Source organism: Rhipicephalus sanguineus, chromosome 6, assembly GCF_013339695.2.
Source record: "Rhipicephalus sanguineus isolate Rsan-2018 chromosome 6, BIME_Rsan_1.4, whole genome shotgun sequence".
In the NCBI taxonomy this organism is placed as follows: Eukaryota; Metazoa; Arthropoda; class Arachnida; order Ixodida; family Ixodidae; genus Rhipicephalus; species Rhipicephalus sanguineus.
The window spans coordinates 14,879,547-14,905,515 of NC_051181.1; the positions used below are offsets into that span (position 1 = coordinate 14,879,547).

A 25,969-nucleotide genomic window follows, 5' to 3' on the forward strand; every position below is an offset into this window, starting at 1 on the left:
AGCTGCCCTGAAGGCGTTGACGACAGCCACTCCCGACGATCCGCAGATCTCATAGCCGAAAAATTCCTAAGATTTTTCCTCGTCAATCACTTAAACTAACTGACTGACGCAAACGACAAGCCTTCCACCTACGCACACAAGCCGACTAGGAAGCATTTTAGGTTGTGAACGAGACATTTGTGAAGTCCGGCAAAGTCTTCACTTGAAAGGGTTCAACTATTTGCGAGTGCTTACGAGCAATAAATATTTATTTCTAAACCTCAGAATGTCTACACGTTTGATGGCGGAGAGCTGTACTCCCGGCTCTTGCATTTATACGTTTTTCGATAAGCTTAAGCTCGATGCACGTTGCGCATATAAGAAGTCAAAACAAACCATTTGTGCGTCGTTGGCAACTTGTTTTTCAACGCGCGGTGAGTGAAGAAGCGCGCCCGAACTCATGTGCCGGCGTTGCGCGCGCTGCACGGAGCGGCGGAGGAGGGTCAGGGTCGCAGCGCCCCCCTCAAAGCAGCGGCGAGAGGCATGTACTACACCCGATGCGAAGGCCGTAAGAAGCGAGCGCGCGCGTGCAGTCTAGCCCGGCCGTGGGTGGGCATGATGCTTTTATGATGACTTATCTTGACTCGAATTTTGTCTCCGGAAGTGTTGGCGGCATGTGTAGGCTTTTTGTTTGGTTTTCAAACTACGCATACATTTTTAAAAATGCGACACAAGATGGTGATTATTAATAAATTATAACTTATGTCTCCTTATGTTTTTTCAAAAGCTTTATTGTTGCCGTTATCTGCAAAATTTTGAAAGTCTGAAAAAAAAAAGAACATTCAGACATTGGCGTCACCATCGACATCATTTAATTTCGAAGTGCAAATACGGCGGACATAATGCAAACGAGCGGCATCTGCGTTAGCTCGCGAAGGATTTGTGTGGCGTTTTCCGTGTACAAATTTGGAGTTATTTCGTGATTTATGGTGGCGAAATACGTGTCTACTTACCAGGTAATGTTTAGTATGAGTACGAAAATAAGCAAGCGTCTGTACAAGCTGACTTCGGAGCACGGAGAGAGCCCAGACCAATCACGAAACCAGGAGCAACAGGTTTGTGCTTGTTTTACTGTTAATAACCAATTACTGCCCTGTTTTCTAAATGAAGACAAAGGTGGCAGGGCGCAGCATCCTCGCGCGTGCTGCACACGTATTTAATGTGCAGTTTGGGCCACAAGGTAGACGTCGAAGTCTTGTGCCACACAAAAGCTGTAAGGGGTGCCCAAAGAACGGAAAGCTTTTACGAAAAAATTTAAATTATCATTAAAAACGTGTTAGCTAACTGCGTTGCGTTACCTAGAAATAACGGTGCTAATTGCTTCCCTATGTAAATCATGATTTGTTGTCGCCGATAATGCGTTTGAAATAATCGCGGGTACCAGTGTCTGTTGGAGCACTGGATAGAAAATCCGATTTTGGTACTGCATAACATGTCACCTTGATGTGTACGCAGTTCAGTAGTAGCTGTTTGCTCAGGGAACTTGTGCAACTGTTTTCGTAGGTTTGATCTTGCCCTCAGCCCAGGTGACCGCATTTCGATCGCAACAGCATACGAGTTGTTTTCTGATTGATGCACTGTATTAGTTCCCGCAGCTTTCGGTGCTTTTCGGCCGAGCAACTGTCTCTTAATGGTCACAAAAGAAAGTACATATGTAAAGGCATGCTGTTTACACACGGTAGAAAAAATCCGCAATAATGGTGCTTGCGCTGCCGTGAATATTGTCGCTCGTATCACTTGAGTCCTTTAGAAAGTCTTTTGAGCTACTTCAAAAAGGGTTGGTGGTGAGTGCTGTTCCAACAAATACCAAATTTTGTGGCGGCATTAGTTGATTAAGTGTAGTGAAATGCGCACCTAACTTCGTGGCCCTATGAAAATGCGAAGTCCTACATGATGTGCGAGAGGGGGCAACCTATATTGCAAAGTTCATTATAAGACATTGGAAATAATAACAAAGACTGACAAGGCTTCAGCTATCTCGGTACTTTATTTTGTTGTGAGAGTATACTATTACTGCAATGAGATAATGTGTTTAGACAAAGGAACACCAAAAGCTTTGAAAGTAATTATTCTCCATGGGCAAAGGCAAACTTGTAATGAGCTGCAACCATAACTGTAATATAATCTGATAGAAATAGCAGAGCAACTTAAAACACTTCTTGTGATATTTTCTGACGAAATTGCTACGGGGACGCCAGAGAGGAACACAGTACGGAAGAAGATGGCGCTTGGTGATCTCTCATGCACACTGGGCTCCATCCTGTATGCCAGCCTCCGAGTGCTGTACATACATTGTTAATGTATTGTACAACACCATTTCTCGTCTTGACAATATGCTTCGGGATATGCAAGTGTTGCTGGGAAGTAAGCTCGCAAACACGACTTACTTTAGTGCAATCTCAACATATTTCCAGTGTAAACAGGGCTATTGATTTGTAATGATATCTTTGAAAAATACAGCCACCGAAATGCGCGGGTGTTCAGCTGTGGACATATCAGGAAGTTCAGTGAGGAAGCTGCTGTGTAAGCGTTCAGGCATAACAACAAGACAGTAAGGACCTTCAAAGTCTGAAATCGCAGTGGTATAAGGTGCCCTTGTGAAGCACAAAGTGTGCACATAGGCTTCGTTCGACAAAGATTTGTACGATTGATAACTTCTTGCATTAGTCGACCATCTTGTTCTTTCACTGATGTGAATCAAGTCAGATACGGACATAACCGAGTGCTTGGTGTTCTTCATCAGCATCATCAGGGTTGTTGACAGTGTTAGAATAAGCAATGTGCATCATAAAATATATAAGTGAGTAGGAAAATCCTTGCAGTGCAGAGCCCAGTCACCAAGCTGTCCGAAAAGGTCTTTCAAAGAGGACAGCCAGCACGGCATGTGGCTGTCAATGACTACAGCAAAGTGTTTTCGATATAAATGTACTTTGCATTTCGCAACCAATCGAACAAGAGCCGAGTGCCCACACACTGTAATGAAATAATTGCACTCGGGGGTTGACAAAAGATAGCCAGCATAGGCTACAACATCATGGTTACCTTGGTTGCTTGCAACTGTATGGATCTCAGTGTGCACAACAGTGTCGAAGTGAGCCAGGATGAGAGTAGTGTGGTTCGAGAACGTGAAAGCCTGTTTTTGGCCCCGTGAAAGTGGGATGTCTTGCTTTAAAGTTCAAGCAAGAGGTCTCACTATGTCTGCAGAATTTTTGCTGAAAGTGTTAGAAGCAGGAGCACAGGCTTGATAAAGCTGTGGACATCCTTTGCTGACCGAGACACTGGAAAGTTCTCAACTATGCTTATTTTTAATGAGTCTATATAACATTAGCATTTCTGAGATGACAAAGCACAATAAAATGGTGATGCCTGAAGTGATATTTCAACGAATTTTGCTGCAGGCCAGCCTGATGAAAAATGTTAAGATGGCTGAGAGGCACTTTATTTGAGTTTCAAAGGTTGAGGGAAGAACGGCCACAGTTCGTCTCATAAAAATGTGAATCATACAAGTTCTCTAAGCAGAGAGTCCATCACATGCTCCAAGGTGGCCACAGAGTTGCAATGCCGAAGGGCATGGCCTTGAATTGTTAGAGGTCATCAGGAATACACCAGTAGCTTGCCCAAGGAACGGCCGCTGATGCAGAAAATGTCAATGTAGGAAAGGAGAATGTGGTGGAGCTTTTCAATCTGCTGAGGTGCTAATTCAACGCAGTCACTGACCTAATAACACTGTCAGGACGACTATCACTGATTCTCAGCATGGGATGTTGTTTCCATCGCAAGCGCTGGCGAACCAGCAGAAGAGGAAGAAGTGGTGTCGGCAAGCACGGGAAAAGAAACAGGGATGTTAGACTGGTAGCAGGGACTTCATGGCCTCTGTGGAAATAAAAGCCTTTCTCATCGACGGAATCGAGTGACTCTATGGCTGCTCTATGCCATATCTCAAACATGGGATCCATGGGAAACGGCCACTGCGAAACCTTCCACTTCCTTGTCCTACAAAGTACAAAGCAAGGCGAGTGAGATGCCTTGTGGCAACAGCTGAGGTGTTAAATTGAAACTAACCGGAAGGCAAGTGCAGTTTGCCATGATAAACAGCATTGGGTAATGTAATTAGATGGCTGAGGAGAACATCATTGATGGTGTTGAAACACAGTTGCATCAGGAACAGGTGGCGATGATACAAATTAGATACAGGTCACCATTTTCTCTGGCAAGTGAGCTTAGTCAGCAGAACAGAGGGGACTGATTTTTCTTTTTTTGACGGACGGTGAATAGAGCGACGTTGTGACACAATCGGCGATGCTAAATGAGTGGTACACATTCTGGTGACAGAGGTTGCGCTGCCATCAGCAACATGGATGAACTGAGTTGTCACAGGGGTCAGAACTTTCTTAGAATGGCAAACTGAGCTAGTTGGTATCGATTCATGCTAAGGACTGTGCAGCGCTCACAAAAAGGACGTGTGCACTTCTTCCATCCTTTGTCCTTTTTGCGAGCGCTGCACAGTCAGTCCTTAGCATGAGTAAGAACTTTGTTGAGCTTGTGGTGAAAAGTAATGGTCATGAAGGGCAAGCGTATTAAATGAGAGCAGTTACGTGTACACCGTCGGTATGCCCACCAAGAAGTTTCCATTTTTGGTAGGGCAGTCAACAGAGGAACTTTTTTTGGTACAAGCAGTGCAGCACCCCCTCCAGGAGCTTCAATACTTTTTCCTCCAGGCACACACACACACACACTCCATCTTCTCCTGCCCCCAGTAGTAACTAGAGCATCACTAGCTAGCAATAGCTAGAGTATCATTCATCTTCAGGCAGTCCCTAGAGCTCCTGTCAATGGCCATAGCCATGCAACTTCGCATGTGGAATGTTCTGGCTTACACTGTGCTGCAGCGAATGGCGCCTCTTCTTTGCCCGCTTAGGTGAAGGGCCACTCGGTGGTCGTCCTGCGGCTACTCGCTTGGAGCCTCTAGTCAGCCCTGGACGTCGTCTTGAAATTGCTGTAGGCTGCACTTTAATATACCGTCCACGACGTAACTCGAGGCCTAAAGCGGCATCCATTGCCATCATGGCACCAACACCACGCTTCTGTTCCTGCAGTCTGCGTAGGCGTTTAGTGCCACTAAGGAGGTGCCTTCTGTACGCTGCATTGCCTTTCTCCTCTGCATGAATCTGCCGCAGCTGCTCAAAGAGGGCTTCAAGGTTGTTGTCCGCATCCTGTAACAATCGTCACTTCATTAGACATAGCTTCAAAAATTAGGTGTTCAAATAATGAAAGCACAGTATCTTCTCAAGGGTCTCCCAGTACAGACTTCAGTACTTTTTATGAACCCTGAAGAGACTTTTTGTCAAGATCGACGTCATAATTTAAGGAACCATTGCACATTTTCATTTAAAATTGTATGCCTTAAATAAATCAGTAAATGGGGCCAGTAGACACACAGTATTTGTTCACTCGCAGCAAGTTCACTTGCTATAAAATGTAGCGAGACATGCCGCCATGTTTCCACTGCCCGGACCCTTACGTGACCTATCGAGCAGCAAATGCCGTCGAGTCACTGGTTAATTTTGGACTGCTCTTATCAGTTTCATATTAAATTCCACATGTGCCTACTTCACAGATATACTTTGTGAATTCTGTGTGCCATTGTGTACATCTTACATGTTTACCTCATGCCGGAAAATGGTTGCAGCAGTAGAAAAAAAAATGCAACCTGCAGCGCACTCATACGTGCACAAGCAGCTGTGGAATGCCACCGCAATTAGGCGAACAACCAGAACTGGTGCCTCCTGATTGGTTCTAGCAAGCAATGACACCAGCTGTTGAGCATCAGTTGCCAGACAAATTTTGCCACTTGGATGCCAGAAATTAACTTCACATAGGGTCTGCCTTAAAACCACAGTTGCCACAGCCAGTAAGTTTGCTGGCTACACTCACTAATCAGACAGCATAAATTTTGCTTTATACAAAAAATACAGAGCACACCATTTTGTGTAGTTTCAGAAGCTAAAACAATGTGCATAAAATGGACCTTTCAGTCACATTGTCAATCCCTCCAATTTGTACACATGCAAAGACAGTAGCTATCGTACATTTCTGTCCAGATTGGTTTATGCAGTCCTTGCCTGCCATGAGTTCCGTCTAAAACTTATTTTCCACTAAGCCAGTTTCATGTATCTTGCTACACACATTTCAGCGATGGATCAACCTTACACGCACATTTGATTTATCTGAGCATGGAAGCTGGCACATACCTCAATGTCTTGCTGCTCAAGGCCTGATGTTGATGCACATGGCTCTGTGGCAAGAACAGGTTGAGAGCCTGGCCTCTCTTCATCCTGGGGCAGAGTAGCAGCAGGCATTTCATCTTCAGTCACTGGGTCGTCCTGCTCACCGTGAAAATTGATGGTGTCCCGGGAGTTGGCAAAAAACTCTATGCTTGGGCACGCATCTCCAAGGGCAAGCTTTCCCAATTCATGGCGGTCCTGAATTGCTAGCGCTGGGCAATTGGGGAAAATTCCGCCGAAGATCTTGTGCACAAGTGCCTGGTGCTTGCAAAAGGCACCTGTGCATCCAGCCGGACATGTGCACGTGCCAATGTCGCCACACACTTCATACATTTCGCCATTTTTTTGGAAACTTGCCACAGAAAAACAGTTCTCTCCAAGCGAAGTCACTGATGCTTCACTGCCTTCAGGTGTCTTTTTTAGGAGGCTGTCATACAGCAGCTGGTGTGCAGGGACACGGCTGTTTGCATGCTTTAGGATCCTGTTCTTAAAGTACAGCTCCCACACCTCTGCAATTGACTCCACTAGCGCTACAGCATTGAACGCCTTTGTTCTAGAGAGAACGATATCCTTCAGGATTCGTATAGAAGCCTCCGCAAAGTTGTTAGTATTGTGGCCACGTGTTCTCAATTTGGTGCGATACAACAGAACCCACTGTTCTTTCTGCTCTAAAAATGCTTCAACACGTGCTAAGTAGGCTGTATGACAGCTCTCTTGAAGGTTCTTGATGGCTTCTTCCAGCTTTTCGGGGCTGTCAGCATACATGATCTGAAAAAAATAATTCAAAGCACAGATTAGTTCAATGCAACTACCTATATTATCAATTTCGTATTGTTTCCAAATGGCAATGGAAATCCGAAAGGCCCTAGGGCACAATTAATCAGTCTGTAAAAAAAGTCCGCTCAGAATCTTCTTAGGGAGTTGCGTAAGTGATGTGTAAGTGTACAGCTTTATTATATAGTTGCAGCCTTCCCTATAATGTTATTTTCGGGCGGCTTCAGCATGGCATCTTTCATCTTCTTTCTAGCGCCTGTTAGGGTCTTGAATGGCTCTATGAAAGGCATACCCCATGAGCGTTGAATCAAGAGTTTGGCAGCATAACATTTTTGAGTCTAAATTTTCCTGCTGTGTGCAATCCTGCATGTTGGCTTTACATGTTTTCGTACGGAGGGCTTTTATTCCACTTCTATGAAATGCAATGACACCTTATTAGAATGTGTTCTTTTACAGTTGCTTTGGGCCGCGGGTACAACACATTCGTATGGTTGATATATATATTCACATTCTGCTAACATGTGTGTATGTAGCCCAGTGGCTAAGGCACTTGCATTTGGAATGTGGGGGCCCATGTTCAAACCCAACCCTGCCTAAGAAAGTTTTTGTTTTTCTTTGTTTCTTTAAGGTGATGATGTCTTACTTGACAGAGGTACAGACAGGCAGACAGTTTTGTTGTTGACTTGGCATAGAAATGCTTGCACTTCTCAAATTCTGTTAGTGCTGCTCTTGTGGTACATACTTAAATAACAATCAAAACTAGGCAGATGTTCTGGGGAAGATGGAGGCTTGAAGTGATGATAAACTGTCAAGCAAGGAGGTACACATATTGCTAAAGTTAATGACAAGGGACCTGTCTTCATCAAGGCAGCAGCTGTTTTCCTTATCTATGTTTTTATGTATGCTTTGCTCACTCACTCTTTCCCACTGGAGGAGAAGAGCAAGATTGTGCTTAACAAATAGTTGTATCGAAGTAGGGAGCTACGAAAGAACTTTGGGCTTGAAATATTGGGGTGGGAACAGAGGGTCTGCACACAGGTGGCATTGCTTTTTTTTTTTCTTCAATAATGTGGATACACGACATGAACTACAGTAAAATCTCGTTAATTTGACCCTTTTAATTCAGAAAATTCGGTAATTCAGACGTGTTACATGGTTCCAGCCAGCAAATGCATTGTTTAATGGCATCAAACTCTCGGATACATGCAGCGTGACTTAGACGAAGACAGGAGACACATAAAACACAGACGAGTGTCTCCTGTCTTTGTCTAAGTCACGCTGCATGTATCCGAGTATGTACCAGCTCGCCCAAGTCAAAGTGTTATCAAACTCTCGTTGATTCTGTCATATTTGGCCGCAACCCGATTAATTCAGAGGATCCTCGGAGCGTGCCGAGCGTGAAGCACCGCAAAAGAGTGAAAATGGCATTCGTAGACAACCGAAAAGAGGCAGCGCTGTCTGCATTGCTGTCTTCGTCAGTTAGTGACCACGGTTTTATCCACATGTGGATCCGGCACTCAGCAGCTTCATTTTAACTCGATGCAGTGCGCGTGCAGTGTCACAAACCTCTAACACCGGCGGCACGAACACGTCGTTTTTGTCACTTTTCCAACCGACGCGGCGGCTGTTCTCCGTGCTTTATATAGTTGACTTATATATCATTGAAAAGCTTGATCTTTGTACTTTTCAAATATATTTATTAAAAACAAGTCAACCATTAGTATTTGGGGATGGATAGCCAAGAATAAGCGCAAGTTACACGGTTTTGGCTGACTGTGCCTCAGCAGTGACCATTTTTTAAAAAATCTGCTACAGTTACAGCACTGTTCTTTGCGCAGCACATTCAAGACATATTTACCTATTTTCTCAACGTAGCAAATTGATGTTGGACTTCTACTTTTTTGTTGCTGAGCTTTTGAAAACAGCCAAATTTAGTAACTTCCGCAGCAGATTGTCCAGTAACTATTCGCTAGAGAAAGTTCATTTTCGGGGCGTATGTAGAGGATAAGATTTTCCGTCTGAATACCCAATTTCATCGATGTGCACGTGCTACTTTTTAAATTATATTCATCTAAAGTGGGCGATATTCTCAATATAGGGACCTACCGTGGCTCATTTTCGTGGAAAGCTACTGAAGTTCCATGGCCGAATTTGCACGTAGAGAAACTATAGTCCCCGATCTATTTCCTGGACCTAGCGTTTTTCAATAAAGCAAGCAGAAATGCGATACGAAGCTCGTAAACTGTCGTAATTTTTCATGCTGAAAACGTCAACAAAAGTGGAGTAATCTTCAAACTGCGCTGAAATCTCCGCATGCATAGCTTAAAATATAATAGTTACGGTCTCCTTATATAATTATACACACTAATCACACACAAATACTGCAGGAACACTGAGAAATCTGCATTATTCCTATCACTACAACGAAAATCTTCCTCTAGCGCCACCTAGACGGACAACACGAAAGCGCTGCATTGGAAAGCTCCCCGTCTCCCCGACTGTGGCGTTCGAAAACATTTTACTTCAGGGGAGAATGTCAACTTCAGACCATGCCCCAGCATCTGCAAGTCTTCTCTTTTTGTCTGCCTTTCAGACGGCTGCGCGGGAGAGCGTGAAAGCAAGTGTGAAGCATGGGCGCCTTGGGGGGTGCAAAGCCGTCTTGCATCGCGGCTGGGGGAGGGGGGGAGAGAGAGATCTGGCATAGCTTGGGTGGGGGCAAGTGCCGGTGTGGCTGGAGGGGGGCAAATGCCGATTTTGCACAGAGAGTATGGGGTGAGCGTCGTCAAGTGAAAAAAAAAAAGCTGTACTCTCGGAACGTCCCCCTCGTGTGCGTGCGTATGTTTGTGGCCCCACTCGGGCGACCACTAAAACCGAGGGGTGTGCAACGGCAGACAAAAGAAAGCAGAAAAACGGGCAGTGCGCGTGCGATGCGAGGGAACTGAGTAGATCTGCGTGGGCGAAGTATGTTTTGAATAGCACCTCAGCTTTCCTTTTCTTTCCTTTTTTTTAGAAAAAATGTCGTTTTCCAGAGGTGTGGTTTGCTGGGCTTGTTCATATGAATCCACAGCAATAAACATCATAAATACGAGATAAGGCACACATATATAGGAATGACACGACAACTGTTTTGTACTTGCTGCGTGTTCCTTTCTGCCACTGCTAACAAACTAAACACCGCAGAGTTAAACTAACTAAATTAACAATTAAACACAATTAAGATGTATACCTCCGCTTCTAAAAAATGTAGGCCACTCGAATTTCTTTGGTACCGGCTTCCTTTCCTTTATGCGTCGCAGCATTTTCCCCGGGCAAAAGTGCGTGAGCGCGAAAGTAACCCATCCCGTTCAACTGGGCTTGCTGTGCTCTGTACTTGCTAGATTAGGCTACAAGCGGAAACTTGGCAGGATACGCTCGCTCCGATTCGCCGTCTATCATATACTTTGGCAAGTTATGCATCGGACTGTTTCGCTTCAGGACGTGGGTTCGATTTCCGCCTACGACAGGCGCATTTCCATGGCAACGAAATCCAGGAACACCCGCGTATATATTTCCGTGCGCTCTAAGTGTTCAGGAGTGCCCCATAGCGGCGTTCCTCATAATTACATAAGGCTAGCTCCAAGGGGACGCGGGCGTTTGCGAACTCTTCACTCTGAGTCGGAACACCGTGCAACAAGGCCCTCGCGTGGTTACCCTGCCTCCGCCCCCGCTTCTATCACGCGCACCTTTAGACAGCCTGCGGTTACAGCCTAGGAACTGCGAGCTCACTTTGCGTATTTCTCTGATTCATTGCTCCTGCTTTGAATGATTGTACTTTGGGGTGTGGAACGCGGTTTCTGTCAGCCCAGTATCGCAAACTTCACACCTAAATTTGTATACCTGTTTGCTCGAATCACAAATAAAGTTTATATAAAAAGCCTTAGTGGTAAGCTTCGGCCGTATTTGCGGTCACCCTGTGGCATGTGCGGGCACATATTCATTGGGATTTTCCGAATGGTCTACTCTACATCTCTTCTGGCACTTGGATTTGTATGTTTCGGCCCTAAATAGTAGGCCTCCTAAGTTTTTTTATTTCTTCAGTAAACCTCCTCAGGCAAGGTTTTACAAACGGCAGGTGGCATACATGCGTGATACGCTTGGGGTCCCGGTTCGTTCGCTGCTGTATATCCTTGTGCGCAGACCATATCGGTGACTACGCAGCAATTCTTGCGGTAGCGGGAATTTGCGTCCAATGCTGATGTGGTGAGCTGGAAACCCGAAGTATGACATCGTTCCACGCAACACAGCTTTGCCGTCGGAAGACAGTGACATCCGATTGATAGCCTCCGGCCGGGAATCTTAGGCGCGTGCCTGTAGGCTTGTGTTGCTGCACTGGCGGCTGAAATCAACAGCTATTCCTCGATATCTGCGCAGTGCATGCTGTTGTGCTCGTGACACGCGATCGAACACCTCCTCTCTGTTTTCTTTGCTCAGCTCGTGCTTTATCAGCCGCCGCTTTCGCCTGAAGGAGAAACGTTAGGAGCTAACAACTCAACGTCTTTGGAAAGTCTGCCGTGCTGAGAACTTGCGATGTCTGAGGATAGCGGGTCGTAAACTCGTAGCGTGAGTCGTAAGGCTGACGAGCCAACGTAGCCGAACTGGGACTTGCGCCTAGTAGCCAGACAAGAAGAGAAGCGTTTTTGAAAACGATAAGTTTATAAAATTATAGTTGGTATCGTTGTGCATAAAACACGTTTACATGAAAGCGACAGATGCGCGTCGCGTTCATGTTAACAATGGCAATTCGCTAGGAAGGCGCATTGCAGTAATACGTCAGACAGGGATGGTATTGGGCCTCTTCGATTTTCCCTGTTCGGGCAGCCAGACGGCAGCCCGAGGACTCCTTTCTGACAGGAAATGACGTCATTATGCGTCACAGTGACGATGGTCAAAATTTTCGGGCAAGCGTCGGGCAGCCCGAGGGCTGCCGCCACAGCATCATCATCATCGTCACGCTAGCGCAGCGAGCTCTGTGTCGTCTGCTACATCTTCGCCCTGTAGACACAGCGGCTTCGGCAGACGAGTTCGTTGTGCTGCTACAAGCAATCGCAGAACTGCTACACGCTTACGATGCGATTGAAGAGGAAAGCGGTGACGTGGAGCATCGCACCATCAGCCTGTTGTTGGCCCGGCGAATGAGGTAGGATCGGCACCGTATTCCGTTATACATCGAGATGGTTGTGCCAGCGTATGTGGACCTGGAGTTCAGAAAAATGTTTCGACTGTCCAGAAGCACAGCTGCGGCTCTTGTAAAAGAATTTGAGAGGTCCGCATTTTATCCGCAGGGCTAGAGTCGGAAGAACGAAGCTGTCAGCTGAGAAGACCGTGCTGATCAGGCTAAGCTATCTCGATCGGCACGTAAACTACAATGTATGTAGTTGCGGACAAATTCGACGTGAGTGGGTCGAGCGTGCACGGCAAAATTCGGCGTGTTCTTGACTTCCTAAATGCTATCAGTGCGAGAGAGATCAAGTGGCCGGACAGCAACGACATCGCACGAAGCAAGCGTGCATTTTGTGCGCTGTATCAACGCCAAGGGGTAGAAGCCGGCCTTCCAGACGTCATCGGGGCCCTTGACGGCTATCACATTCGCATATCGCGACCATCAGAATCGGAGGGGAGCTACTAAAACCGAAAGAAACTTCGGCGCTGCCCGAGGACACGAATTAAACGTAAACAACACGAAGATTATTCGCATGACACTGAAACGTCTTACCTTTGATCACATACACGAGATTACCACCGTGCAGCCCAACGCATCCGTTCTTCTAGAGAGGGCGCACTTCTGTCTGCACCTCGCTTAAAATAATATTTCGTGGCGTTAGGACAGACGCAGGCTACAAATGAAATGCACGTTCAACCACCGTGAAAGCAGCGACCCGAAAAAGACTCGTCAAACGGAGCGGCGAACTTCTGCACAAAGAATTCGCGAGCAGACGACGCGACGAAAAAAAAAAAAAAAAACACGCAGAAGAGCGCGTCGTCTGCTTGCTGCCAGCGTGCTGCCAGCGCAAAATCGTTCCGGCAGGAGAGCGAGTCCGCGGGCAGCCCGCTGGCTGCCGGAGAGGGAAAAACGAACGCGTTTACGGCAGCCGTCGGGCAGGTGGGCGGAGCTTCGGCGCTGCCCGAGAGCTGTCCGAGAAAAACGAACGTCTGGCAGGCTGTCGGGCAGCCCGCTGGCTGCCGTCTGGCAGCCCGAGCGAATAATCGAAGAGGCTCATTGCGAGTCCCGGTCGAATCACAGGCCGTAAATCACGAAGAGAGTAACGGTGGCCTCCCGTCGTGCGAACTCCGGGCGTGCCTCTTTCGCTATAAGGTATTCATATTAGCGCAAAGCAAAAAACAAACACTCGAGAAGGAATTGGAAGGGAGCAGACAGGTCAGGCGCTGAAACCTTTCTGCTTCCTCCCACTTCTCTCTGTAGTCTTTGTTTCTTTGTTCGCGCTAATATGTATCTCTTTGTATAGTGGTTCATGAAGGAGAAAAAGGTGGTAATTTTTGTCTCCCGTGCTTCAGACACGGCTAAGCGCATGTATCCCTCTGACATCAATGAACTCGGCCAGCAACCACATGGCCGCTGCGGCGAAGAGAAGACGAGGGGTTCTGTAAACGGCGTCGCATCGCCTTTCCGAAACGCGCTTGCAAAGCCGATGCGCTACTGTCGCATTCATGTAAACGGGATTATAACCGGCCAGCTGAGGCGACTCCATTCATTCAACAAGACGCCGACACGCCGTCTCCACAAAATGGTCTCCACGTTGTCTGAGTGTGGCCCAGTTCATCTTCCCACGGTAGGGAAGTGTGCCTGCGTTGACAGTTTGCCGTAAACCGGCACGGCACGCACCTCGTTCACACGAATGCGACAACTGGCGCATCGCATCCATGTAAACGGGTGTAAGCGCTGGAAAGGCGCATCGCACAAATGCGCCAGGCAGGTGTGGATTTCGAGGGGTAAGCCGACTCATGGACCACCTTACACAATTGAAGGGGAACGCCGGCCCCTCCTCGAGTCGGCCTCGAGTGCACCTCTTCGATACTACACGACAGCTGCGGGGGCAGAAAGCGAGGACTTCTCGGGAGGGTTCATGCACTCCATGTAACGGCGGCGCATTGCTCTAGGAAAGGTGATGTGCTACCGCTGCATTCTGTCGCATTCGTGTAAACGCAGCTGGAACGCGGCACTGTTTCCCACGGCAATGCAGTCTAATTGAGTTAGTGGGGGAGACAAGGGTTTCCCAAAAGTCTGTAGGCTAACCAATCCTTCCCTGGGAAGAAGGGGTGCACTATGCACGAGGCAACACCACCAAGACTGGTGTAGTCTAGACCCCACGAGTACAGGAGATGGGGCATAACATCCACTGTGCTAGCCTGAAGCTGAGAGGCAGCATGTGGGGGGGGGGGGGGGGGGGGGCGATTGAGCGAGGATGAGAGCAGGTAATAAAATGTGTGCTGCAGCACGAAAGCCGACAGTCTGTGCTTAGTAACGGGAGACGCTAGAGAACGGAACGCATTTCATTCGCATCCACTGGTGTCCACTGCTCGCGTAGATTTGAGCTTCTCGAGCGTGCGCTGTGCACTCTTAGAAAAAAAGTTAGTAAATGGTTAGTAAATGCTTGCATTTACTACTTTCGAGCGTATTTTACTACCATCGCGAAATCTGTTTACTAGCCAGCAGTTAGTAAAGGTCGTAAAGTGCTGCCTTCACTAACCAGAAAGTTTACTTGGTGTTTTTAACTAAGTAACTACTAGCCACCCACATTGCCAGATCTTTCGTAGATGCGCAGTATACTTTGCCGTAATCGTGACAGTCTTTAGCAAAATTTAAACAATTTTTGTTTTGTTGATTACCTTGGAATTAAAGTTTCGTGCTACGTGATGGCACGCATATAAGCAAATATAAGGGCACACGACAATGTGTAGAAAACATCAATTATTCTTCTAAATTCTATGATTGCCAACCAGTACACGGTGCATAGGAGCATAGTCTTCAAGCCGCTGCTAGAGTAGATATCAGCTACGTAAAAGTCTTGCTATTCTGTGTGTGCACTTGCGTGTGTTTTCTCATTCGTGATCAATTCATGCCTCTATGTATGTTGGTTGCTTTGTGTACCTACCACGGTAATTACATGAAGTAATTAGCGGCCATTCGTTAATGTACGAGGACAATGCCACTTCGTTTTTTTAGTCCTTTAGGTACTTTTGTAATAGAATCATCTTTATATGGCAATGCACACGCACATATAAACAAAATAGGCGTAAGCCTCTAATTGAGTTGTTAGCGCGGTTACTAACAACTTAGTAATGGACTAGCCATTCGAGCTAGTACTATTCACTCACTAACTAGGTAGCAAGTTCCACTAGCCTGCATTTTACTACCTTCACTTACTAAGAGGCTAGTGTATTTTGTGACAAGTAAACGGTTAGCATTTAGTCAGTGAATATGCCGACCTTTTTTTTCCAAGAGTTGTCGCAATCGGCGAGCCACCCTTTGCCTCGGGCGCCGGGACGGAATAAAGGCAGCCGCCTCACTTTGCGGCGATAAGGAAGACGCCGGCTGTTTCTCATGCACCAGGAGGTGCATGGTTGCAATTGCTCGAAACAACACCATTGTCGCTGGTGCCGAAGCGGTAATGCGACACATGGCGCCTTTGTGCCCCAGGAAAGGCCGTGACGCCGAGTTTCCGCCGAAGACGGACCTCGGACTACCGCACTGTGCGTCTCCGGCTGTTAGGCCGTCTACGCTTCGATCAGCGCCAGCTTGCTGTCAATTACTGACAATTTGGGTGAAACGACCACTCATCATGTTATTGTAACGAACTTTATTGAAAATCAAAATCCTATTGAAATAGCGTACGCGAATAGAGAAGTCGTTCCCCCGACAAGAGAATAACGCACCAGGACCATTCATGCCACGCATATATGTCGCTCAAGACGTAATTGCTTCAGCTCTGTCATAGAAATGGTTTTGCGGTTCATCTGATGCTTTGCACACGGTAACATGATAAATAAATGCTGCATCAACCAAAAGATGAATTGATACTACTCTGCTGAAGTTTCAATTCAAATGAAATAAATGACGGTACGTATAGCAGGGAAAACTGTGCTGCTTAGGCACTTAGCACGGGTTTGACACCGTGGGTCAGAGCGGCAGCGTTGTAGCACGCAATTGCCAAACTACCCGTCTTTCGAACATTCGGAAGCTTAGGTTACATTCGGAAGCTTATGTTACACGGTGAAGGAAGAGCACAGCTAGTCAAATAGAATTTGTCTTCTCCTACAGACGAACGAGAAGTTGTGTCGGGTATAATGAGGGGAGGAGGGGGGGGGGTGGAGGTGTTACACACAACCACTGGGCGCGTTTCTTCCATGGGGGAAGGAAGGAGTACATACGAGTTTGCTTACACCCCGTGTTGCAGGTCAGGGTAAAACTGTGCCGTGTTCCCAACAAGGGCCGCAGAAATAGCGTCACGACCCTCTACAGGGTATCACAAACGGCAGAGTTTTGACAACGGGACAGAGTTGAATGCTATCCTGGAGGCAGTCTCGTCTTTATTCTTTCTTTTTCTTCCTGTCAGACCACCATGTCTCACGTTCCAGCACAATTGCAGTGACAACGATGTCTTCTGCATACTTTTGGCGCAGAAAGATTGCTGTCAATTCTACTGCGCAAATATATATATATATATATATATATATATATATATATATATATATATATATATATATATATATATATATATATATATATATATATATATATATATATATATATATATATGTGTGTGTGTGTGTGTAACACACGCAGAAACGACGCAGGGTTTCTAGGTTCGGTAAAAAATTCTCAGAACAGTCAGACACGCGTGCGAAGCAATTTTATTTACGTTCCGCTCGGGGTCCGAGCTTTATCTGATGAAGCTTAGACCTCCAGTGAAACGTAAATAAAATTGCTTCGCACGCGCGTTTTTTTTTTCACTTTTCTATATATATATATGTGTGTGTGTGTGTGTGTACGCGAACAGAACTTCCCTGAGCATTTGCAAATAATTCATAAACTGTGAATAGAAGCCCTCATGTCACCACAATTATTTGGAGAATAATTACTGCATAATTATAGCGTTCTCTCTACAAAATATTGCTGTCAATTCTTTCTCGAGAGAAATAAAATCTTTAGTACATAGATCGATTGTGTCAGGGTGTGTAACGGCATATAGAGTGGTAGACGTAAGTGGCTGTTTACTTGAGGAAGTACATATAAATGGAACAAAGAAAAAGGAGAGTTTATTATGATGACCGCTGTCTAGCTCAAGCAGATGACTGAGTAGTGACAATCAGTAAATGAGGTAGGAGTAAACGACAGCGACAGAGGGGATTATTTACATAAGTACACTGTACACGGAAGGATGTGATGTCTCATGGTTCGCTTGTGATGTGACCTCCGCGATAGAGTTTGTCACCCAAACCCGCATTTCGGCACTGTATGTCACGGAGAGCAGCTGGCCAGGCAGCCTACGTGAGCAGTTTGCAGCGCAATTGTTCCTCCCGTGAAAAGAACCGCACCGCTGGGGACAGGGACAAGTGAGCGAGGGTCATCACAGAAGGAGAGATAGAAAGAGGCGTCGTCGAAGGGGAGAAAAAAAAAAGCAGCCCTTGCGGCAGCGGCGCGTAAATAGTTATACTACCAGGAGAAAGAGGCACCTCTTTTCTAGACAGTGGCATGGGAGTAGGAACGCTCCCTGGGCCGTGCTTTTTTTTTTTTTTGGGGGGGGGGGGGGGCGGGGGGGGGGGGGGGAAGGGGGGGGGGGGGGGCGTCAAGCACATTTGAAACTTTTCAAAGGAGCAGCGGCGCCCGTGAAAAGAATGGATTAGTTGGAGCAGAGACAGGCTCTTCGCTGTCGCGACGGCGGAGCGCGCATTTTCCTCTCTTTTTTCCAAACGTGACTTGGTGGCGTCTTCTGGCGGCTCAGAATGAAACTACACTGCAGTGGGACCCCCCCCTTAAAGATGAAGAGCTTTCAGTTGCGGTCGGCATGCTGACACAAAACTTGTTTGCTACATTGCGATAGATGGACTATCAGTAGCCAGCCATTTTACCTGCGAAAGAACTATCATCACGGGCGCGTTGTGGTGGTGATGGCGGAGGTATATGTGATAAAGGAGGGGTGCAGAGTACATTTGGGGCTAAGTAAATGCGAGAGTCCGCGTCGTCGCATTATGAATGCAGTTGCAGGGTGACAAAAATTGTGACTTCTACACTGCTCTTATGCAAAATAAGTGCAAAATTTACGTATTCATCAAGAAAAAGAAAGTGTATTGATGTAATAGACTTTTGTTCATTGTTTTCTTTATACTTTCGATAATTTGGCATTCATTTAATTCAGACATTTTTTCCACTCCCATGAAATCCGAATTAATGAGCTTTTATTACTGTGCCAGAATTCCCGGGCAAGCAGGCACTGTCAATAAAAAAATGTGGGAACACTGCCTGAACTGGCTACGAATGTATAAATGAGTAACAGGAAAGGAAGACCTGCTTTAGGCATGTGGGTGAAGGGATGGGGAGGGTGCAGAAAGGCAAGCAGAGGCTTTGTGAATGCCAAGAAGAGACCATGGTTATGACAGCTGGAATGGTAAACTGGGAGCACAGCTTTGTGAATTTAGGAAACAGCTGAAACATAAATCTAGACCAAATTGTTGGTTCAGGCTAGTTGGTAATCTACAGCTACGAGCTTTTTTTTTGCACAGAATTCAAACTACAGAAAAAGACACCTGAAATGTACAAGCACCAATTTCCCACTAATGTTTTATGTACATTTCGTATCTCATTGTCTGTCACACATATTCAGCACTATAAAGCTGATAGTTATCTAGAATAATAATAAAAAAAAATAATCAGCAAAAGCTGTACTGAGGCTGTAAATCACAAAATAAACAAAAATCTCTTTAAGTGAAATTCAAAGGGATTGGGGAAACGTGATATTTAACCAGACCGAGAAATTTTTATAAGTTTACTGAGAAATATTTACTGGGGGCCAGAAACTAAATTTGAGGCAGTTGTGCCATTTAAGCTGCGATTCTATGTTTAAGCAATTCTTGTTTATCGAGATTCCCAAGTGAGCTAGCTTACAACGGGCTCTAGAAACGCCGCTCTTCCAGCTTTCGCTGTGACTGTGCTGCGGTTTCAGCGCAGGCCTGGCGTTTTTTTGCTTCCTGGTTCTTTTGTACTAAACTTGTGAATGAAATAATCTACGCTGTGGTTCTTTTTAGACAATAAATATTTTTAATAAAAATTCTATGACAGTGACGCTTCAGTCGTTTTAACACACGTACTCTATGACGAGGCGTAAATACTTTGCCGCAAGGAAAAAGTCGTTGACGAGACTAATTACCGAATACTCGTTTTTAACACTTTAATTATTGACTTGAAGGCATTTTTTATATTAGAAAGTTGTAGGGCGTGCCAATTTACGGCATACCCGTTTTTTAGAAATCACGAAAATTATACGTAATTCGACGTATTCATAATTTAATTTTAAGGTTGATATCGAAACTGATCAAGCCCGGGGCCCAGAAAACGTGGCCTGTCTGTTGTATAAGGCTGGAACTACACTTGACAAGGAAGTGACGAAATTTGAATCAAGGTGCACCGAAGCAGAATATGGTCGGGAAAATTGGCAAGCATTCTGAAATATACCAAGTAGACAGCCTATTCTTTGGGTGCGATGTGTGGTGCTGAACTGTTTCTTTCTTAATCTATGAACAGGACAATAAACTATTTCACCTGTCTGCAAAAAGCGCCGCAGTGGCTGCCCCTGAGTTTTATGCTTCACAGGAAAAGAAAAGGTTGATATTGCAGTTTTCTTGTGCGCAGCTCGGAAGAAACAGATAACCACCAAACACCACATGCAGAGGTAAGGCAATGCGCTGGTACAAGTGAGATGACTTGCTGCTTTTAGTGAAAAGATACGGCCACAATGCGTCTTCATTCAATTTTTGTCACTTTCTTGTCGCAGGTAGTTCTAGTCTGACGTAACAGAAAGGCCGCATGCCGGGCGCAATCAGTTTCGATTTTGCCCGTAAAATTCAATTATGAGTATGTCGAATTACTTGCAACTTTCATGATTTAGGTATGCCATAAATTGGCATGCGCTACAACTTTCTAATATGAACAAGTGCCCTCTAGTCAGTAATTAAAAAGTTAATTAACAAGTTTTTGTTGATTGGTCTCATCGATGTCATTTTAGTTGCAGCAAAGTATTTTCGCCTCGACATAGGGTACGTGCACAAAAACGACTGGAGCGTGTCTGTCCAAGAATTTTTACTTAAGAAACTGTATTGTCAAAAAAAAAAAAAAAATCCTGTATAACGTGTTTGTGGCCAAAAACAGAAGTTCCGGCCCTGACAATTAAGTGTTACACCTCCTTGTTCAATGATTTATCAGCATTATTAGTAACAGACATACTTCAGGACAACTTCCACCTCCTTTAAAGTAAGTTGCAGCACTCTAAACGCTGCAACAATTGTACCATAGCCACCTTATCACCTGTGGCTGTCATCAAACGATTTGGCTCTGCATACTATCAACTAATGGAGCATGTACAACCAAAACCTGTCCCAGTCATGTATGAGTATAGTAGTGGACATAGAAGATATGTTTGCCTGAAGCTTGTGTAGAAACAAAAATTACAAATAGGTACCAACCTGCTGAAATGCTGACATAAAACGTCTCCTCTGCTCTCCGCTGATGTTGTTGCGAGCTGCCGTGAGCCATCTCCACTCAGCTTGTGCAACGTGAAAGAAGCAAAGCAGCTGCTTTCCTTGGGGCCAAACAGCTTTCAAGGCTGCCTTTTCCGCTGCAGAGTTGTCGGTCATGAAGGCTTGAGGACACTGCAAGTAACCAAGAAACCATATAGAACAGCCAGCTAAGTACTTGCGATAGGCTCACACACGAGGCCACCATTTTGTGAAAATTATCTAAGACATTCTGTTTTCTCAAGAGCACTTCTTTTTAGGCTAGGTGGTACTTCTAAAATGAAGTGCGTACTACTTGAGACAGGACAAGCTTATCCTGTCTGCCAAATGTGACTAACAGATCCTAGAAGCCAATAGGAAAAGCACAATGCTTGCAAAAAAAAAAAAAATGATGAAGTGGCTATAACAAAAAGTGCTATGGTAACCACTCTGTAATTTATAAAAATGGTTCTTTAGAATGGTGAAACATATAGCTCAATTGTGCATCTATTAGCACAGCAGTTTTTGCTACATTCATCTTACTCCTTCATGCCTGACACATTCATGTCACTAACAACGTTTTGCATACTAATTGTGAAACTATTGAGAGTCTCTGCTTTTATCCACACATTTTATCACTTTGGCCGGTTGATGGACATCGAGAGTGTGATTCATTATTTGCCTCTTCCTGGCTCTCGAAGCAATTCAACCACTTACAAACTGAATAATATAATGAATTAAAGTAACCAAAGGCCGGCTGAACCATTTAATAGGTGTCAGCAAAAATTTTGTTAAGCTTGCTACAGAAGTTGACTGTTCACTGTTGACTCCATTGCGTGTCATGATGGAGTACTATTAGGAGGCTCATGGAAAGAATGATCTTGATGCTGCCTGAGTGCAGAGCAGACTGAGCTATGCAGCACTGCTAAACATTGAGATCTCCACCCAGCTAACTCAACATTGCTAGTCTGCTTAGTACCGATATGAACACTGGAAAAACATAATTCCACTGCCTTCCTTACACGACACTTCATAGTCGTGTGTGAGGTAGTTCAGCATAATTGATATTGCATTTACATGAATTGTCTGTGGATACACTTGTAACTTAGAGAATCACTGGTTCTGATCGTTTTTGTTTACCTACTGAAGTCTGTAAATTTATATAACCATTTATATGTTTCAATCAATCGGGTGAAAAATTTTAAGTGACGCTCATTCCTAGTGCAAGTCCAAGTAAAAGGAATATTATAGTATATCACTAACCAATAAGTGTGGCAACAAATATGAAGCTATGTTCTCACTATAAGTATCATTGCCAGCACAGAGCATTACCAGAGTGAGTGAGTGAAATTAAAATAAAAAGAAACCACAGGCTGATCCGACGGGCCCTGGGTGTGGGTGAATCCCTCTGTCCAGGACCCCATGAGCCACTGTCACCCTGCGCACTCTCACAGTCAGATTGAGCTGGTTGGGGAAGTTTACGCTAGACCATAAGGCTAGCGTAAACTAGCAATAGACAATTGGGCGAGTTGGTTTGGATTCATCTTAGAAACAGTGCAGCAACAAAAGGACGTAAAAAGACACAATGTGACCGCGCTCGTCTTGTTGGGTCTTCCTTTGTCCTTGTATTGCTGCGCTGTTTTTAAGATGAACTTCAGGCTTCTTACTGTTGTATCGTTGGATGTGAGATTGGTAGGTTGGCGCACATGAGCCGACATGCTGAAGTGGTGTGGCAGAATGGGGCTGGGGCATTGCAATCTGAGCATTGTTGTTAGTATAGTGTGGGGTACGTGAAGTAATACAGCATGTGGAGCGGAAAGGTGTTGTCTGTAGCTGTCTCCACGAAACTGCTTTTGCTCCTTTAGAGTACAGTGGGGGATATTTCCTGTGCTCCAGTCTGTAGTGTTGAATTATGGTGTGATTTTGTTTTCGTATCAGTTTCAAGCTTTCATTGTCGTGGGTTCACCGTAAAAATAAGCTTAAATGAACCTTACATAAGGTGTCATAAGCATAGATCGGCAAACTCACTCATGAGTCAACTCACTCAGACTCAGATCGAGCCATGATTCTGAGTGAGTCTGGGTGACTAATATTTTGGTGAGTTTGAGTCCGAGTGAGTCAGGTTGAGAAAAATTTTAGTGGGTCTGAGTCCAAGTGAGTCTGGTTGAGGAAAATTTTGGTTAGTCTGAGTCCGAGTGAGCCCTCAGCTCAAAATATATGTCTTGGGTGAGTCTGAGTGAGCTCCACATTTTTTGCCAACCTATGGTGATAAGTCACTAAGGTAAATATGTTTGATGTCCTTTTACACCAAAGCATGCACTATTTTGAACTCTGACAAGAATCTGAACATGCGAATTTCCTATCCGTAAGCAACTTACACTGAGCCCTCCAAAGCAGGTTGGGAAGCTGTCCTTTAGCAGCGTGAAAGCAGTGCAGTACCCTTGCGTTGACTGTGAATTGTGGATGAGCACGGCAATGGGTATAGCACCAGCATTTGTGGCTGTCAGCAGAACTGTAAGGGTGCTGTGCGATGCATCGCAAGATGACGTGGAATCTATAAAAACCATCTCGCTTGCTGCTTTCAGTTGCTGTGCACGCCTCATTATAGGTGTCACAACCAAGACCACCCAGAACTGGCCATCGTCTGTGCGGCCCAGTTTGACATCAAGGCCTGCAATCAGTAAAGAAATGCAAAATTCTTTTTTAAAGGAATTAAGTTTCAAGAAAAAAAAAGCAGCACTGCAACATATTCTGTCCGCGGAACTAAACATACAGTTTAGAGCATGGACATGTTATGAGCAAAATGGTCTTGTCGACAGGAACTGAACCAAAATCTGCATGTCATTATTTTTATGTGCACAAGAACAGAGCAGCAATTTCATTTGTTTGTTACAAGACCATAAAACCTACTTTTCGTGATGTAAATTTATACAGCTAAAGTGCTAAACTTACCATGTGTAAACAGGAAGCCGCAGTCAACTTTCAATGACATTTGACAACTGCATTGCTGTTTCGTTTGTTTAGTTAAGGTGCCTGTGAGGACCAGCTACCATGTTCGGTAACTGGAGCTGAAATCAGTAATAAACTGCCGAATGTGAGGACAATTGAAACAAAAAAATATGAATTTTGTGAGAAGTTGAGAAAGTTTTGTGACTGTTTTTTGAGCTTGCAGCATCCATACTACCAATGTTCTAAAAAAAAAAAAAAGAATAGGTGTGCGCAAAACACGCAGCGCAGTCGCAGCAAAAGCTGGAAGAGCCTTCACCTTGTTCTTCACCTTGTTCTTCACCTTCACCTTGCCTTCACCTTGTGCATTGTTTTTTGCACTAATTAGTTATGTCTATAGTCAATACGCACCAACTAGCCCAACTCACTTCTCTAATACTGGAAGAGCAGCCTTTCTAGAACCAGTTGTAACCACTATTGGGGCAACTACTAGTAAACTTGCAAGGTACCCATTACGCCATAAATCATAATTTTTGTGAAGTAGGGAAGCACCTACTATGCTGTTATTCATCATTATACAGAGAAGCGAGGTACCCGCTACACATCTGTAAAGCTTTATGTGCATGTTGTTCATGCTGTGGCTGATGACGATGAAGAATTGCGGCTGAGCACTTTGTAATGGGTGGTAAGACTTATGCAGTTCGCATAGCATGATGCATGGTAGTTATTTTACTCTTCTACCATGCTATTTTGCACCTGTGAACCCGATTCACTGCCCGACATGACGCCTGTATAAGGCCTTTTTACGAAGGAGTTTTAAGCACTGGTGTGGCTCTGTGGTAAAATACCCGCCTGCCATGCAGTGGGCCTGGGTTGTGGTCCTGTTCAATCATAGATATTTTTTTTTAGTTTTGCGTGATAACGGTTATGGACACCGGTGGTGGCGCCATGTAGCAAAGCCAACATCCTGTTCTCGGGCTTTGCACAGCTGCAGCATTAAGTATATTTATTGAAGAATGGGAGCGAAGTATGTCGAACGGATGCTTGTTACAGTGCACACAAATATAGCTGATAATTCACGTGGTGGGACTGATGTGGAGAATTCCTCACATAGGTCCAAAGCATCAAGTTTTAACACCGAGGTACTGTTGCAGCAGTGAGAGCGGTATTAAAGGCAAGTCACTAGGTGACTGTGGATGTAAGCTGTGGATGAGGCAATCGCACTGTTTGTGTGCTGCAGCTTCACAGTGTCATCAAAATGGTTACCACAGCAGCTTATAGAAGAGCTGTCACCGGAAACTGCACACTGTGAAATGCTAGCAGGTAACTTCAAATTAGGACATTTCTTTTCAAGGCTTTTCAATTGGGGTGGGCACATGGGCCAACCACCACGTCCAATAAACAATGAAAGTGAGCATGCTGTGGTCTAATGTCCGAATGCAACTGTCTTGTGCGGGACTATCTGCAAAAGTATTGGATTCCATTTTTTGTTGAGATAAAAATATGGTTACAGAATACTGACTTATTCTCCAGATACCATGCTTACTAGTACCCCGTATGAAAACTAGGTGGCACAGAATGCTGTGTGCAAGGTAATTTTGGAGCTTGATAGTCCTCACTCTCATATTGCCTGTACAACAATTGCAGGTACTAATGACCTGTGGGTCGGAAGCGGGCCACATTTTCCATGGGCACCAGACCTCTGCGTGTTGCCTCAATGCCCCCAAAGAAAAAATTGGGGAAAGAGAAGTAATGATCGGACGAAGAGCTACAGCAACTGGTACATGACCGGCACAGCCAGTGTAAAGAATTTTTTTTACGTAGACATTCAAGCAAGCATCTGAAAAGGGGTAATGAGTGTGGAAAAATTTATGAAGAAACACTTTTTGAAGAGTTTCTCATTTGCTCAATAAATAATTCATTGTGAAGATTTTGAATTGAAGGCCTCTGTATTTATCTCCATGGAAAGGGGTGTATTAGCTTGGGCTGCATTGTTGCCACAGGCACTTTTCTGACGGCAGCTATTATGGTATCATTTTGAAAGTTGCATACCATGTGAGCATTCCATAAACTACATCAACACCGTGAAAATGCTGGCATTCACTGCAGCATGCAACTGTAGTGTGCTGTGACCATTGAGCTGTTTTTGGCCCAAATGTTTG

The 25,969-nt window shown here is 45.0% G+C and overlaps 1 protein-coding gene and 1 long non-coding RNA gene across 2 annotated transcripts; one reads left to right on the forward strand and one right to left on the reverse strand.

The window, feature by feature from the left end:
• The first annotated feature begins 869 nt into the window (after positions 1–869).
• Positions 870–25,744, forward strand: LOC125758922 (uncharacterized). Its single transcript, XR_007416468.1, has 2 exons — positions 870–1,094; positions 25,455–25,744. It is a non-coding gene; the product is annotated as an uncharacterized LOC125758922 (long non-coding RNA).
• On the reverse strand, positions 4,803–21,104 carry LOC119397107 (uncharacterized). Its single transcript, XM_037664547.2, has 3 exons — positions 20,832–21,104; positions 6,291–7,091; positions 4,803–5,252 (listed from the first exon to the last, which is right to left on the reverse strand). The coding sequence occupies exons 1-3, from the start codon at positions 21,000–21,002 to the stop codon at positions 4,869–4,871; spliced, it is 1,356 nt and encodes a 451-aa protein (XP_037520475.2). The 5' UTR covers positions 21,003–21,104; the 3' UTR covers positions 4,803–4,868.
• Positions 25,745–25,969: the final 225 nt, after the last annotated feature.

Bases quoted from the DNA above. Each gene is read 5' to 3' on its own strand.
- LOC119397107 (XM_037664547.2), bottom strand. From the start codon at position 21,002: ATGACCGACAACTCTGCAGCGGAAAAGGCAGCCTTGAAAGCTGTTTGG. The intron at 7,092-20,831 runs GTTGGTACCTAT...TATTTTTTTCAG, and splicing joins TTATGTCAGCATTTCAGCAG to ATCATGTATGCTGACAGCCC. The intron at 5,253-6,290 runs GTATGTGCCAGC...CGATTGTTACAG, and splicing joins TTGAGCAGCAAGACATTGAG to GATGCGGACAACAACCTTGA.